General features: G+C 40.7%; 1 protein-coding gene across 1 annotated transcript in view; it reads left to right on the forward strand.

Moving 5' to 3' along the window:
- Nucleotides 1–17,658, forward strand: part of tet2 (tet methylcytosine dioxygenase 2) — a 39,616-nt gene extending 21,958 nt beyond the window's left edge. Inside the window, exons 2-10 of the mRNA XM_052137271.1 lie at nt 179–2,932; nt 4,785–4,875; nt 4,980–5,073; nt 5,251–5,459; nt 7,642–7,792; nt 7,908–7,997; nt 11,183–11,320; nt 11,512–11,866; nt 12,045–17,658. Coding sequence (XP_051993231.1) covers nt 223–2,932; nt 4,785–4,875; nt 4,980–5,073; nt 5,251–5,459; nt 7,642–7,792; nt 7,908–7,997; nt 11,183–11,320; nt 11,512–11,866; nt 12,045–13,417 — 5,211 coding nt within the window. The 5' untranslated portion in view covers nt 179–222 and the 3' untranslated portion in view covers nt 13,418–17,658. The remainder of the gene's footprint in view (nt 1–178; nt 2,933–4,784; nt 4,876–4,979; nt 5,074–5,250; nt 5,460–7,641; nt 7,793–7,907; nt 7,998–11,182; nt 11,321–11,511; nt 11,867–12,044) is intronic.
- Nucleotides 17,659–18,243: the final 585 nt, after the last annotated feature.

The following is an 18,243-nucleotide window of genomic DNA, read 5'->3' on the forward strand; positions in this document are numbered from 1 at the left end:
ACCAGGTGAAAGACATATAAGACATTGATTTACAGTGTAAAGCACTCAAATCGATTAAGGATTACAGTCATTTTATACTGCAATGTGTACTTTTTGAATTCTTTTATAAACATATATATGTGGATTGCAATATAAAACTAAGTATGAGTGCACTGGCTGATCTATTTATATGTTGTAGGACGCAGAGAGGGCAGCCTTGTGAATGGACTCAGAGCAGACCAGATGGAAGAAGAAAAAAACAGCCATGAGACGGAAGAAAATCTGATAATTGCACAAATCAGTGCCACTCAGCAGACAGAGACTCTACTTACCAAGCGGAAGAATGGAGATCAGTCACCTGATGTCTTATCCCAACAGCTCAATGGGGACACCAACTGGACATATTTTAAGCCCAGCCCAGAGGTCTACCCAATGAAACAACAATGGGGGAAATGTTCCAGCCCTACTAACATTAAGGGGATACTTGATCAAAATATGTATGACATGAATGGAGAGAAGAAGCATGCGCTCAGTGAACAGACACTTGACTTTCACCAGCCTAAAAAGCACTTCACAGATTCAGAGATGAATGGAGTTGAGGACCTGAAGCCTTGGGATAAAAGAGAGGCAGGAGTGGTGCACCAATTAGAGGAATTCCCTAAGCACAAGCCAGGGGATTCTGATTTAAAACGTAATAAGAGAAACTGTCATTTTCCCAATGGGGATATATTCTCGCTGTCTAGGAACAAGCAGGTGTCAATGCCCAATGGTGCTCCAATTACCCCAACTTCAGACAAGGGTACAACTGGTGACCTTTTAGAGAAAACTTTGTCTCAGTATTACCCAGAACATGTTTCCATTGCACCTCAAACCTACTCATCTCAAGTAGATGAGGTCACCAGCAACCTGTCTGAGCAGGGGATTCCTTCACCTTCATTTACCTCAGGTATCCCTATCTCACCCCAAACTTCGGCCTCCGATCCACTTGCCAAAGCAATCCCAGAGGTGCAAGGCAGCAATGGCTACAATCCAGAATTTAGAGTGAATAGATACTCTGTTAGCTTTGCAAATGAGCAAAAGGAGCCTCCTGAGATGGAAACACATTCGCTGAGTCGGGCGGGTGTGGAGTCCAATATGACATTACAAACAGGCATCAATAGTTTCTCACAGATTCAGAAAGATAGAGAAGGCCTTTCAAATGACACGGAGTGTTTAAGCATGTTCTCTCAGTCCAACCAGGATTTCAACCGTGAATCTTACATATTGCCCCCAGGGATGGCAGGTACCTCATGTCCAACTGATAGGGATGGGACATTCAACTCATTCAGTTGCTCAACCAGCCCTCAGGCACCAAGCACCAAGACAGGTCAGCAGAATCTACAGTTTAAGATCCCACAGAAATTGCAAATGGATGGAAGCCTCCTGGACAATAAAGATTCTGTATTGCAGCAACAGTCTTTTGAGCCTCAAAGAGTAGACAACAGGTTGATTACCCAGGCCTGTTCAGCAGCACCTCAGAATCAAGATCATACTCTGCACGCAGGTCAAACAAATTCACTGTTAAAGAGAACAGATCACTCCACTCCATCACCACAACCACCTACCGACCAACCTCACATGTGGGACTTTTTCCTTAACCAGGCTCAATTGCAGCAGGATACAATTCCACAGAGCCAAAGTCATCTAATAAATCCTGTACACTCAAACAGCTTCCAGTCTCAGAATTTTAGTAAGCCCAGTTATGCCTCACATAAACGTCAGTCTCAAGATATTTACAAAAATTCACCACCCAGTGCTCAACTTCCCCACAGTTCTAGCCCTGAGTGTCAACTGAGAAGTTCTGGTGTGCAAGGTCACATTAACATGCAATCTAACAAACCCCAGCAATTATGCAAAAATGATCAAGATTTGGACCAGATTCGGTCCCCTGGTGTGCTCTCTCAGCCACCACCAGTTGAGCCTCATCAGCAGGCGTCCAGCTCATACCCTCATCGGTTCCTCCAGAATGTGCATAGAATGCAAGCAGCTCCACAATCACAAGACACTGCCCAGAGCCAGACAGATGCGCCTCTCTTGAAAAGGCTTAAAATGGAGGGCTGCCTACCTCTAGTGAACAAAACAACAGCACAAACTCAGTCTAGTCCAATTATGAGAGCAAACTCTATATTTCCAGACTCTTTTAGGTCAAATGTACAGCCTTTGTCTAATGAAGTGGATGCTACGCTAAGTGATGCAATACAGATCCAAAAGAACCTCCAGCAGAACATACAGTACTCTCAGGGCAGCAGTAAGCAACTGAACTACCAGCAACCTCTCCATCACAGGATACACAATCATTTGGGATTGACGGACTCACGATCGCAACTATCCCAAGTCCCGAATGATCTGCAGATACCTCAAGCAGATTTGCAGAGACATGCAGCCTTGCGAATGCACATTCTACAGAAGCAGGAGAGGCAAGGCCCCAACCACATCAGGCCAAGTATGCAAGCCATGAAAAGTGAAAACTGTGCCAGTTTAGAGGTCCCAGCTCAGCTGCCACCCCTTCAAATGCATCAGCAATATCAAGACAAAACCAAAGTCATGCCTCAGATAGTAAAGCAGGAGTGTCCCTCTTCAGCCTGTGAACAAAGCCAACAGAGGAGCATTCTAGCTACGATGGAACAGCAATTACAACAGTACGAGCTCTCACCTGTGTTTGAAAGAAAATCTTTGCTCATCAAGTCACCCCATAAGGTGAAGGTGGAGATGGCTGGGGGGGTGACGGTGCTCTCAACTAGTGCTGAGGGGAATATCAAGGACCAGTGCAAACCACAAGATTTCACCCCACCTAAAAAAATTGGGTTACAAAGCTTTCTGGAGTCACCCATGAAGCTGCTTGATACACCAATAAAAAACCTGCTGGACACACCTGTGAAAACACAGTATGATATTCCATCATGCCACTGTGTCGGTAAGAGGTTTTACACGGCTCTTATTAGTCTTGTTGATACAAATCACACATTTTCAACAGTTGTTTGCCATATTTTTTCCAGAGTATGTTACACATTTTTGTCCTCTGAAAGGTCCTTCAACTTATAGTCCAAAGAGATGTATATATATATATATATATATATATATATATATATATATATATATATATATATATATATATATATATATGTATGTATATATAGGGAGTGGTGGTGGTGTAGTGTTCTAAAGCACATAACTGTAATCTGGTAATCGGAAGGTTGCTGGTTTGATCCCCACAGCCACCACCAATGTGTCCTTGAGTAAGACACTTAACTCCAGGTTGCTCCGGGGGGATTGTCCCTGTAATAAGTGCACTGTAAGTCGCTTTGGATAAAAGCGTCTGCCAAATGCATAAATGTAAATGATTATCATTCTTGAGGCAATATTAAGGTTTCCATCCAAAAGTTTTACATTTAAGCGTATTTCTGAAAATGTGACTGGAATGTGAAATGCTGGACATTTCCGTCAACAGCATTAAGCGCATTATCGCGGTATACAGAGTAACACTGCTGATCGGTAGGTGTTGTTGTTGCCATGGTTTCATTGGTACATGCAAATAATGGAGGAGTGTTGTTAAGTTCATCTATGCTGTTTGATTCCTGCCTTAATTCTTCTAATACACAGCAATTATTTGGAGGGAGCCTTCCTCAATTTGATGTCATAGAGCAGCTGAATGAGTTGTGTTCCCACACTGGAGTAATTATATATAGTGTTATTAAATGCTGCCAGGAGATGCCACAGGATGAGCGCAATGACGAGGGCTGAAATGGCAGCTATTCCCATACGCGGCTACACTTGTGACTCTCAGAACTGTTCTGGCAGATTGTGAGGACCCATTTTAATGAGCAGCTATGCGTGAAGCACTTCTGAATGTCACCCCTCACACACACACACACACACACACACACACACCGATGGGTGGGGCCTTTAACACACATGCCAAAAACATGCAACAACAGCTCTCAATGCAACTCATTACAGTCCAGTAGAAAAATGCATTAAACTACATGTTTTGTCACTCTATAAACCAAGAGCTATCTTAACAATAACAGCAAATATTTGACTATGTTAAGGCGTGATTTTCAGTGGATTTAAAGACATTTTAGACATTACACAGGGATGCAAAATACTCACCTTTTGGCTAGTCGCTTTTTTTGATGGAAATTTACTCAATTTGTTTGGTCAAACTTTCCACATTTTATTAATTAACATCACTTGAAATGGGTACTTTAAGCTTAAACACTTAAAAAAGCTTTAAATACAACAAACAGATCAACCAAGGTCATTGTCCTTTTCGTCATATCGCGCCGCCGTTTTGTGGCCCGTTCTGCATAACGCGGCGGCTCATTTCAGTTTAGTCCCGGTTCTCCCGATGGCCAGTCCGCCCCTGATCGGCCCAAAGTGTGTCGGCCCACTGGTAAAATGCCCAATATTCCAGATTACCAATCCAGCCCTTGATGTGCCATAATTGTTGCGGTTTTCATGAAACATGAAATATATGAAAAATGGTTGCGCACGACTTTATGCAGATGATCCGGATCAAAACGAGACTAAAAATTGGTGTGACCTCTGTTCAGGTGTGACTTATTTTCCGGAAAACATGGCATACATTAGAAGTGCACGTACAGTACATGTTTGTTGATGTGTTATATGGGAGAGGGACTTTAAATAATATACCAACAATTTCTGTTTGTTAATATCAGATCGTCTCAACAGTAGTTTGACCATTTAATGGACATATCATCCAAAATGCACGACACCATTTTAGTATTATATTCTTTAACCCACAGAGCAAATAGTTGAAAGGGATGAAGGCCCGTATTATACTCACTTGGGATCAGCCCCAACTATTGCAGGTATCCGCGACATCATGGAGAAAAGGTATGATATTACAACTCCCGTCATGCTCAAAAGCAATTTTACATTCATAACCTTGTTCTCAATATCTGTGAATTTCACATTTTGCATTACGTTTCCCCTGACAGGTCTGGACTGACTGGAGGTGCCATTAGGATTGAAAAAGTTGTGTATACAGGAAAGGAAGGCAAGAGCGCACAGGGCTGCCCCATCGCCAAATGGGTACTTTATTCATCCTTAATGGTCTCTTTGTAAGAGCATTACATGTGTTTCTCTTTGCCTCAGCAGTTCATAAAAATCAAAGCATGCATGTTTTTCTAATCTGCAGCATCTTTTCTGGAAAACACAATGACATGCAAAGGTCTCAAACTATTAGACTATGTCAATTATTTTGTCTAGGTAATACGGAGGGCGAGTGTGGATGAGAAACTCCTGGTCTTGGTGCGAGAGCGGGTTGGTCACTCTTGTGAGACATCCTGCATAGTAGTGGTCATCTTGATTTGGGAAGGCATACCAACCAACCTGGCTGACAGTCTCTACTCTGAACTCAGCGGGACTCTCACAAAACACGGCGCCCTAACCAACCGCAGATGTGCTCGCAATGAGGAGTAAGGACCAGTGCTTGACATTGCTTTTCTCAGACAAACTGGACACGACTAAAACTCATTATTATCATATCATCAGTGGCGGCTGGTGCTTCTCATAAGTGGGAAAGCCCTGACTATTGCTTTTTTGTATCTGCAATGCTGCTCCGAACGTCTGCTTCACATTTTAAACGAAAATGATTAACTAAGTTCAAAACGGTTTTGCAACAATGTATCTGATTGTAAAAGCTGAAATAGATGTGTTACATTAGATTGCAAATAATTAAGCATGTGTCTCTGAGCCGCAGAACATTTATGCGATCGACTTGGTCATTTCAGACACTGTCACATACATCACTGTTTCCATTAATGGACGTTTTTTTGGACGAGCTCATATAGAGATGCCAGGCTATCAGGCAGGACAAAAATACATTGATTAAAAGCCCAATGTTTAATAGGCAATCAGATGCAGAACTAATTCTCCTGTAGACTCTAGGAGAAGTACGGCGTCCAGGCAGGACCCAAAATGACATATTTAGAGTCTTTTTGTCCGAGGAACATTGCAAATGCGCTATTGATTTGAACGGGTATCTGCCACAGACCCCGTGCTTCATTGGGACTCTAAAGGGCATGCAGGCTTGATATGTCATTTATATTAATTAATTGAACTCGCCATTGACAATTTTCTTATGAAATTTTAGAAGAAGACATGCTTAACCTCCTGAGACCCCCGTGTGACTGCTGTCTGCATTTTACATTTCCTAACTAACAAGCAGCACTTAATAAACAAGCAAAAAATAAATACATCTAGAGTAAATAGATTTCCTAAAAATAAATGCCCACATATGAGGACAGCGGGACTAAATTGTGAAATTTTAAATAACACCAAGCTATAGAAAGTTCGATTTTTAGCATCAAATAGTTTGTTATGTGTCCAGGAGTGTTGATTCCCCAGCGCCCGTAATGCTTCACGGAAATCGATGTCACGCTGTTGTGTCATGTGACATGGTGCGCCACAATTTTAACCCATAAATAACAGTGTAGATTCTTGTGAACTGTATTCAGCCGGTTATACTTCCTTTAAAGGAGACCTATTATGCCCCTTTTTACAGTATGTAATATAAGTCTCGGGTGTCCCCAGAATGTGTCTGAAGTTTCAGCTCAAAATACCCCACGATCATTTATTATATCATGTTATAAATGCCTCCTTTTGGGTGGAATCAAAAACACACTGATTTTGTGTGTGTCTCTTTAAATGCAAATGAGCTGCTGCTCCCCGCCCCCTTTCCAGAAGAGGGCTGTACCTTTACAGCTGGTGCTTCGGTTGCTACAGCAACAATAAATCAGAACTGATATGACTGACAGCGTAAATACTGGAGTTCAGGCTGGACTGGACTGGGAAGAGAAATCGGCCCGCCAACTTAGCAACAAAGCATCTGCCCAAAAGTTGAACAGCGGGGGTGCTGATCATTTCTGCATGTTTGTGGTCCTTTCTGCACAACGCGGCGGCTCATTTTGCTTATCGCAGCCCATCCGGCTCATTTCATGGTTCCCACTCAGTTCTCCCGATGGCCAGTCCGCCCCTGATCGGCCCCAAAATGCGTCGGGCCACCGGGAAAATGCGTCTTCAGCGGCTCTGATGCGGGAGTACATGAAGACTCTTATGTTCACTTTTACAGCAACAACAGACACTTATGAGACATTATTCTTCTCACTGTATCTGCTCCAGCAGACTGTGTGTACATCACTCAGGGGAGGAGCTATGATAACAGGGCGGAGTCAGTCACCAGTCGTGGGCGTGGCCTGATCTAACGTGACGTCACTTTAGAGCAGAAATGAAAAGCGTTGATTCTGACACACAGTTTTTGATGAATAGAAATATAAGAAACACTTTTAACATTGTACACACACACACTGCAGACTCACATTCATGTACAAACACCACAATAAAGAGAATTTAGCATATTAGCTCCCCTTTAAATAATGTGTTGATTACAGCGAAGCCACGCGAGGACGCACAAGGTTAAAGTGTAGTCTTAAAGCAATCTCTACTGCATGTTATTGTCAATTCAGTCTGACCCGAAGAAACTGGTCCATAATATGATAATAATGACCTATTTGGTCATTAATGACTTTAATAAAGATTCACATCATGCTAAACGTTTACAAAACATCTTCTAACGGATCATTCTGCCCTCATTCTCAGGAGAACATGTGCATGTCAGGGTTTTGAGCCTGATGCCTGTGGAGCCTCTTTCTCATTCGGTTGCTCCTGGAGCATGTACTATAATGGATGCAAATTTGCCAGGAGTAAAGTCCCTCGAAAGTTCAAACTTCTTGGGGATGATCCCAAAGAGGTGAGATGCTCATACACGAACATATGACTGATTCAGTTCTCACAGAACAGCACTATGATTTGTTTAAATGGCATAAGAAAACAGAGCTAACGTGAGTATTGTGATACCCTTACAGGAGGAGAAACTGGAACAAAATCTCCAGGGTCTTGCAACTTTGATGGCCCCACTGTACAAACAAATGGCACCTGATGCTTACTCCAATCAGGTATACATTGAAAGTCACATCAGCTCTCTGTTTTAGGTCACATACTATTACCAACAATATATTGGATTATTCTGAAATCCTCACTACATATAGTCGCATTCTGACAATAGTAAGCTGCAGTAATGTAATATGTTACAGCTATTATTTATCTTGATTAGGGCTGTCAATCGATTAAATTATTTTTAATCGAATTAATTACATGGTGTCCCGATTAATTAATCGCTATTAATCGCATATACAAATATTTGCTGAGAAAGCCCCTCATATAACAATAATTCAATATATAATGATGAAATAATTATACATAGTTATCTTTAAATATTAAAAAATTATAATAAACAAATATTCAGATAATTTAAATGCGTTACATTCCTGTGGCAGAAGAGTTCATCATTGATAAGACAATATAAAACGTGGCTTTAGAATACAATGTATTGTTTATTACCATATTATTGATCATAAATCAATCATTGATCAACAGTTCATAGTAATCCATTACACAAGTGAATTTGTCAATCAGAGATTTATTATAAGGGCTTGTTTAAGAACCGTCAATGTACACCTGCGTCAGACATTTTATTTTAGAAACAAGCCACATAGTGCACAATACTACAGATATATTTTACAATAATGCCGAGACATTATATTCATTAGTGTAATGGTTTTCAATGCTTTGGAGTTGTTGGAGGTACAAAGAGTATTTCAATAATATTTCAAGTCTTTACTATAAAGTGCAAATAGGGGCTTTATAGACGTAAATTTACACTTATGTATTAAAAACTTGGCAAGAAAAATAAACAGATTAATCAGAAAATATTAACTTATCAAATCTGTGAAAACCAAATAAAACGTCTTTATAAAGCAAAGAAAAACTAGTTAAAATAGAGGTACAAACAAACATTTCATCACAGCATTACAGAAGGAGCGGATCTATTTCAGGAGCATGTTTCTTAAATAAAGATTGAAGGGGTAAAAACGGTGTAACAGTTTAAAGGACACCTCCTTAACCTCGTTGGTAATTAAATATGTATGAGGTAAAGACTGTACGACCTGCGTCAGACATGCTTGTGTCGCGTCTCGGGTGTGTTGCGTCATAAAAATAAAATGTTTAGTTCACTGTGTCGAGTTAAATATAGTTTAATACTCGTAATTATTCAGATCAAGCAACAAAATTGCACATAAATTCTGTGCTGAGCTACGTTGTGCACATCTATATATTTGTAAGGGATGATGCACAGTCAAGCGGTTGTTATTGCAAAATTAACCCAGACAGGAAAATCAGGTCTTGTATCACCCTGAAGGTGTTTATATTTTGCAATAACAACCAGCTGACGGTACATCATCCCACTTATTACACCGCTACTAACCAAACATACATAGACATACAATATTGATTTGCATTGAAATTATGTAATTATGTGATAAGAAAACTCGCTGAACAGCTGAAATCAACCTCTGGTTTGCGTTGGTGTTTATTCTGTGAATATGGCCGTCTTACTCTTCATTTTCCTGCTCATTACAAGCAAGACTACATGTCAAATAAATCAATAAATGCACATGAAACATTGATTTGAGTTGAAATTATTTTATGAGCTTATGTGTAGAGATCTAACCCAGATGATGGCCTGATACGTGGATGTACGGATGTTACTCTGTAATATCAGACCGCCAAATGCTGCCATTGACCAATCACAATAGAGTATATAAGCCAGGTTATAATGCTGTTCTCCATCATTATATATAAATAGATAAAAAAGTCATTTTAATTACAGTAATTCATTACTTATTAATGCATTACACCCAACACTGCTGAAGATTGCACCTGCTTAAACTAGATTGTTGTTGGTAAGTGAATTATTGTGCCTTCACGTGCTATTAAAATCATAGCGAATAAGAGTTTTCTACCCGGAAGTGGCGAATGAATGAATCCGCCTCAAGACCTTGGGCAAGATACTGAACCCCAAGTTGCTTCCAGTGGCAGACAAGCCCCTTTGTGGGTAGAGGTAGTGTAGCGGTTAGCGCGCTGCGCTATGAACCTGGCGACCTGAGTTCTATTCCCGCTCATGTCCAACACCACTGTTGATTATCTGAACTGGTCCTGGGCCTCCCCTAGGTCGACTCAGCCTAAAATGAGTACCTGGTGTGTAAAACATCGCCACTGGGGTGACAAAGGTGGTTGGGTGTGCTCGCTAACAGCACTTGCCCCTACAGTCTGTTAAGGCTAAATTTTGTGTGTGTGTGTGTGTGTGTGTGTGTGTGTGTGTGTGTGTGTGTGTGTGTGTGTGTGTGTGTGTGTGTGTGTGTGTGTGTGTGTGTGTGTGAGCGTGAGCGTGAGCGTGTATTTATCACTTTGTGGGGACCAAATGTGTGTATGGCGAGACCAAAGACCAATTTTCAGCCAAGGCTGAACAATAAATAAATGAAATGAAATGAAATAAGGATAGTAAAACCCGAAATGTTTGACCTTGTGGGGACATTTTGTCGGTCCCCATGAGGAAAACAGCTTATAAATCACACTAAATTATGTTTTTTGAAAATGTAAAAATGCAGAAAGTTTTTTGTGAGGGTTAGGTTTAGGGGTAGGGTTAGGTTTAGGGGATAGAATATAAAGTTTGTACAGTATAAAAACCATTATGTCTATGGAAAGTCCCCATAAAACATGGAAACACAACATGTGTGTGTGTGTGTGTGTGTGTGTGTGTGAGTGTGTGTGTGTGTGTGTGTGTGTGTGTGTGTGTGTGTCACAGTGTAAAGCGCTTTGAAAAGGTTAAAAAGGCGCTATATAAGTGCAGAACATTTACAATTTAATTACAACTTGGAGATAATTTTGATAGGGTTTCCATGTTGGGAGGAGACATACATTTTCAAGATGGCGGCGGAGAGTACAGTTTCTGTAGTACTTTATTGGCTTTATTCTTTATTTTTTTAAATGCATTACACAGAGACAATATCATATATCTGTACACAATTCCCAACAGTTCCTAAAGAAATGTTGGCAACCTCGATGTGTCCCGGTCTCACTCGAAATACTCGTAATTACAACTTTAGAAGTGGGAAGTAGGATCGTTTCGATAACACGTGAAGGGGACGTGAGACACAGGTTTTTGCGCTGACATACCACGTGCAAAGTGATGCATCTGTTTGGTGAATTTTCCCCAAAATGTCATATATCCACTCTTTGACAGGTGGAGCATGAACACAGAGCTCCCGATTGCCGTCTGGGCCTAAAGGAAGGACGCCCATTTTCTGGAGTGACAGCCTGTCTAGACTTCTGTGCCCACGCTCACAGAGACCTGCACAACATGCAGGGGGGCAGTACGGTGGTAAGAAAGACTTTCACAGTGACTAACAAGACTGATAAATGATTAGTTGTCAGTAAATTCTTAACCAGCTGAATGAATGATTCCAACCCTACACTAGACATGAATTGTGCTTTATAATCTGGCACTAGCGAACAAAAGGTGGCTAGAATATCAGAAAGTAAACAGGCTTCATCTCTCTTCTCCTGTTGTAGGTCTGCACGCTAACACGAGAGGACAATCGTGAGATTGCAAAGATTCCTGAAGATGAGCAACTGCATGTGCTTCCCTTGTACAAGGCTTCATCCACTGATGAGTTTGGCAGTGCTGAGGCTCAGCTGGAGAAGACCAAGACCGGTGCTATTCAGGTGCTCAATGCCTTTCGTCGACAGGTACGTATGCTGGCAGAGCCCGCAAAGTCATGCCGGCAGAAGAAACTAGATGCCAAGAAAGCTGCCGCTAACAAGACAACCCACACCAGCACACCCAATTCCAAAATGGACAACACCCAGCAAGCAAAGCAGAAACAAAGTGCTTATGAGTACCCAGGCCAGAACACCCCTGTAACAGGTATTGAAACATGACCTCAAACCTTATTCTGTATATAACACATAGACAAATCAATCATTATAATATTAAAGGATGTGACAAAGTAATGCAACATATTCTAATGTTTAGATTGTTTTTTTAACACCAAGAACAGTTACATTTGTCTACAATTATCCTATTCTTTACATATTTCATCCAGGCCCAAGTAACATGAAAGCTACTCCGGATTCTGGGCAGCCCTTAAATGCTCACGCTGCCCATTTGCAGCAGCACCAGCAGCCAACACGCCCCAATCCTGCTCCCCCTTACCCCGGCCCACCCTTCTCTAGATACTTAAATCCACCAGGATCCTTACCTAACACTTTTAAACCAGCACCTGCGCATCCTCAAACACCGTCCTCTGCCAGTCCTTATCCCTCTTCTTTAAATGTTGCCAACCCTTACATTAATGTGGCTAATTCATCCATCCCACATTCAGGGTCTCTTACACCCAACACCCTTTACCCTGGTAACCAATGTAATGGAGGAGGGCCCATGGACAACTACCACCCTTACTACTTTTCCAATCTAAAGCATTTAGATATGTATCATCCCCAAAGAAATTCACTGTACTCTGAGCAGCAGTACAACGCACCTCAACATTATGGGGTTAACTATCCACCACACTATGGAGAGCCTAGCTTGGCAGTCAATGGCTATAGCACTTGTAACATGAGACCTGGCATGCACTCTATGGGGCATTTCCCAGGTTACAGCCCTAATATGCCACCTGATGCCTTCTCTAGGCCTCCCTCAGCCCATTCACATTTGGACTATGCAGCTGTTGGTAAAAGCAGCCAATTTGAAGCTTACCCCAAGCCTCATATGTCCCAGAATCCTCAGATGTTTCCTCCCAATCTAAATACCTTGAGTATGCAAAGTAATAAAGATTTAGAGATAAACTTGCATGGAACGAATGGTATCTCTCAGGTGTTTCCTCCTTTGGGCAATGAGTGCTTCAACCCGAACCAACCCCCAGGGTTGATGCAATTTAATGAAAATGCCTTTAATCCCCTCGTCAAACAGGAACCATGTTCTCAGACTTTAGAGAAAAAAGAAAAGGAAGACGTGTGGTCTGACAGTGAACACAACTTCCTTGACCCTGAAATCGGAGGGGTGGCAGTGGCACCTAGTCATGGATCGATCATTATTGAGTGCGCTAAACGTGAGCTCCATGCCACCACGCCGCTCAAGAAGCCCGACCGCAACCATCCCACCCGTATATCTCTGGTTTTCTACCAGCACAAGAACATCAACGAGGCGAAACATGGACTGGCTCTGTGGGAGGCCAAAATGGCGGAGAAAGCCCGGGAGAAAGAGGATGACGCTGAGAAACATGGTGCTGAAAACACATCCAGCAAGAGCGGCGGAAAGAAGGTGAAACGAGAACTTTCGGAAGCCTCAGAGGCGCCGTCGAAGCGATTCCTCCTCATGCTTACTGGACAGTCAATGTCATGCACTACAAATACATACGTAAGCACATCTCCGTATGCCTTTACCAAGGTGACTGGGCCTTACAATCATTTCTCATGAAGACCTCCATTGGTTAAGAGCATTTACAGGCTCACACACACAAGAGTGGCATCAGAAGAATGAAATGGTGCTACAGAATAGGGTTGCTGACCTTTAGTGCCACTGGCCACATAACTGGTTTGTGTGAGGCTACTGACAATAGACCAGTAAGATTAAGTTTTACACTTTGTAGAAAGGCATAGCAGATATAAATCAGGCGTGTCAGCTTTTAAGAGGTCAAGCGTTACTGTTTGACCAATTGGAAGTATTTATTTATTATTTTATTACTCTCTTATGATAACACACTGTTGCTCTTACATGGTGCTGAAAGTCCAACAAATCTGGATAATTACTGGACACACAGATTCGTTTTTTTGGTGATTTTTAGGGCTTTTATCATGGTGCTAGAATCTTTTCAAATGCCTTTCTTTAAAAGTACACAACTAAACACATTGTTAGCCTGATGTTTTGTGAGTAATACACAGTTATTTCATTATTTTGATGAGCAATGAAGCAAAATGTTAGCCTAATAAGCTAGCTTAATGAGTGTTCTTAGAAGCACTTTTTATAATAGTATTTTATAATGTTGCGGCTATCTGAAAATAAATTAATGATTGGATGTTACTCGATCATTGAGTGAGGCTTAAAGGAATATTACGGGATCAATACAAGTTCGGCTCAATCGACGGCGTTTGTGGCATATTATTGATTACCACAGAAACTATTTTTGACTCGTACCTCGTTTTCTTTAAAAAAAGCCCAATTGAGCTTAACTTGAACCCGGAATATTCCTTTAATCATCTACACTGACGTCTCATTAAATGTGGGAAACGTGGACAACTCGCAATGAATCCATTGTTTTACAGTTGAACGGCATTTTTTACTAAATTTCTCTGGTGCTCTTACAATTTCACGAATCCTTTATTCTTACATTTATATACTGTATATTGAGCCGTACATTTTGTAATCATAATGTCCTTAGAGAAATCACAAGAATGGTGATATTTTGAATGCTGGACCGCAGGTGTATAACAGTGTGACTTACTTTCTTCTTCATAACACAAAATGACAATTTAATGATTTTTAAAACAGTCACATTGGCTGAATTCAATTCAATGGCAGGGAACCAATAAGGTTATCGATGTTGTCATCTGGATTCAGTGATGAATACGGAGTTTATGCAATGATTTTATTTGTTTTGACAGTGAAACTCTTCAACATACAATGTGATCGCATGCCTTCAGAAGACTTGAAATATTACCTATTTGACTTTAGACACTTTTGGTTGCTTTATAAAGTGTTAAAATGAGTCACCGTCTACTGCCATTGGACTGAATTCAGCTCACAGCACTGGATTGAATCGTCATTAAGTTATCTTCTTTAGTGTTCCACAAGTAAAATAAGTCGTATGGGTTTGGAACGACGTGAGCAGGGCTGGACTGGTAATCTGGCATGCCGGGCATTTTCCTGGTGGGCCGAAGCACTTTGGGGTCGATGGACTGGCCATCCGGGGGAAACAAGCGGGCCTAATGGGTTGCAATAAGCTAAATTGAGCCGATGCGTTATGCAGAAATGGCCAGTGAACACCCCTGCTCAACAACTTTTGGGCCGGTTGCTATGTAAACTTCCGGGCCAATCAGCCCCCCCCCCCCCACCCACGCTCAACAACTTTTGGGCTGGTTGCTATGTAAAATCCCAGGCCAATCACCCCCGCTCAACAACTTTTGGGCCGGTTGCTATGTAAACTTCCAGGACAATGAAAACCCCCCACCCTCACTCAACAACTTCCGGGCCAATTATCCCCCCACCACCCACGCTCAACAACTTTTGGGCCGGTTGCTATGTAAACTTCCGGGCCAATCACCCTCCCCCCCCACCCCAACTCAACAACTTTTGGGCCGATTTCTCTTCCCAGTCCAGCCCTGGACGTGAGGGTGAAAAAATTATAACATAAATTTCATTTTTGGGTGAACTATTCCTTTAAGAGTGTAGGGAAAGGATGGTCAATATGATCTCTGTTTCTAAGGCAGCTGGCTCAACTTGCTGTGGAGGTTGTTCGATAACTTTAGCTGTATGAATAAAGTTGAGATTTGTACAGTAAATTAATGATTTTCTTTCTGGAATGTACACTTGTATTTTAGTTGAATTAAGAATAGTATTCTTTCTTTGGGTTTGAATTGATGTTATTTCAAACGGTGCTACTTGACCTGCTATAAATACAATATAATGTGAGAAGCTCTATGGGTGGTGAAAAGGCTTATGAATGATGTAGAGAATCTACTTCTCATATACCTCAAAACTAGTTTGGCAATAGAATTATAATACCAAGGTGTTTCTTTCCTTTGATTTCCAAACACGTTGTAGCAAATATGACACAGACCATCAGGCCGTCATTGATGCTTAGTTCAATTCTTACTTTCTCAACACTTCTAGAAAGTATGACTTGAACTTCAAGCTTCAGTGAGATTGCAAAATCAGGGATATGTTAGCTAGTTTCTATCACTTGTATTTATGTTGTCTTCTCTAATTCAGGTATCAGCCTTTGCATCATAAATCCTCATGAACTATGAATTGTAAATACCACACACAAAACTAACTTTGTCAGAAAAATAAAACGACCCTGATTTTTGTACTGTGTTGAAGTGGAATGCTAACAAACATGCTAACATGCACTGAGTTAATGAAAGGGAAAGTTGCATTGACATTAAGCAATGCTTTTGCTCTTTACTGAAAGGTTAGACCAAGTCAGTTAAAATATTAAATGAGCATTTATGTGCTTCTGTATAATTAGAGGCTAAATGAATTTACAACCACTAAACACGTGTCCCTTTGTCCATTCAATGAAATTAGATGTAATGCTAATGAATTAAAAACAACTCATTCCACTCTGACATTTCACAAAATGAAAGCACTTCAATTTGTTTTTCAGAAAGAAAGAAATATGTAAATTCAATTATAGGTCGATTGTTGTAAATGTATTCAATAGATTATGCCATGTTGTATATACCTCATGCATTGCAGAAATCTTTTCTTCTTCATTCTAAGTCCAGCTTTTGTTATGTATGAATTTCCTTTGTTGGTTAAATGTGTCTATTAGTAATCAAAGATAGCCCTAAAAGCTTTCTCTTGTCGCTATTCAGTTTACCAGAGACTTTTTTCCTTCTTCCAACAAACATAAAAGTTTACTAAAGCAGGTTTCCTGTTTTGATGTGTTGACTAGTTCTGGAAGAAGTTCCCAGTTTTGTAGGTTTAGATGTTAGGTTTGAGCGTACAGGACCCAGCCTGAGTAGCACGTTGTGCATGAAGCAAGAGAAAGGAGTGATTAGGATATAGCGGGTGACAAGAATAGCCATACTTGAAGACGCTTGAGTGTTTCTGAGTGAAGTCGATTTTACTTGAATGACTTTCTGACTTCAACTAATGTACTGGGGTGCACAACATGCATTAAGCAAGCAGCCATTAGACACTAAAAGGCTTACGTGTTCTTTTTTTCTGCCTTTTCGTATTGCTTACCTTGTTCCCTTAAAGTTTGTAATGCTTAAAATGTTGAATTAAGAATGTCTTTGGATACTGTAAATATTGCAATGTGCTGAAGAACTGAATGCAGTTTATTGGAAAGCTGTTTGTTATATCATTCCTGATATTGCTGAAATGTGGGTGTTTTTAATAAAAATGTATATTTATTTCAAGCATTTAAATTGTCCTTTTTTTTTTACATGCATTTTCAGAATTTTTATTGGTGTTGAATTTTTAAAGTAAACATAAAATTATTAACCTCGTGCGAATGAGCATCCACATGCGTGGACGTTGTATTTTGGCTTCGCTATACGCAATGCATTATTTAAATGAAATAAAACAGGCTGAATGTTCACAAGAATCTACACTGTCATTTAAGGGTTAAACTTGTAACAACTTTTGTGCCGGTTGCCATGTAAAATCCAGGGACAATCCTCCCACGTGACGTGACACAACAGCGTGATGTCGATTTCTGTGAAGCGCTTCTATGGGCGCAGTGCCAACTAAAGTGCGCCTGGAAAGAAACCTCTAAGTTTTTGCATTGAAATCTGTTTGGTTGTAAAGATTAACGTCTCTAGTTTAGTTTGAAATGACGCTTTAAAAAACACACAAATGTTTCATGCATCAGCGTGCTGACAAACATGATGTCCACATATGTGTACGATGGGACCTTATTACCTCATAACATAAGATCAGAAAAACATGTTAGTTATTTTGAATAATTTTGTATTATTCAATACAACTGTAGGACATTTCACTTGATTTTAATATACATTTTGTTATATTTTATTTAATTATCACTGTACAATACAGTTCTCTTCATTATCATTAGTAAATGCATTTCTATATTTACTGTCATTATCACATTGAGAATAAATGAGTTCATCCAAAAGCTGATAAATGTGTCTTTCAGAGGCTTTATATGGAGTTATGATGAAAATAAGCTGCATTTCAAACTGTTCTGAGACCTGTGCAGACAGATAGCACACTGGAGGTTAAGTCATGCACTAAATAGGGAGCAAGGGAGCATCCTATAGCTCTCTATAACTGTTCTGAGACCAGTGCAGACAGACAGCACACTGGAGGTTAAGTCATGCACTAAATAGGGAGCAAGGGAGCATCCTATAGCTCTCTATAACTGTTCTGAGACCAGTGCAGACAGACAGCACACTAGAGGTTAAGTCATTCGCTAAATAGTGAGCAAGGGAGCATCCTATAGCTCTCTATAACTGTTCTGAGACCAGTGCAGACAGACAGCACACTGGAGGTTAAGTCATTCACTAAATAGGGAGCAAGGGAGCATCCTATAGCTCTCTATAACTGTTCTGAGA

The sequence above is a fragment of the Xyrauchen texanus genome, chromosome 11 (assembly GCF_025860055.1).
Source record: "Xyrauchen texanus isolate HMW12.3.18 chromosome 11, RBS_HiC_50CHRs, whole genome shotgun sequence".
Taxonomy (NCBI): domain Eukaryota; kingdom Metazoa; phylum Chordata; class Actinopteri; order Cypriniformes; family Catostomidae; genus Xyrauchen; species Xyrauchen texanus.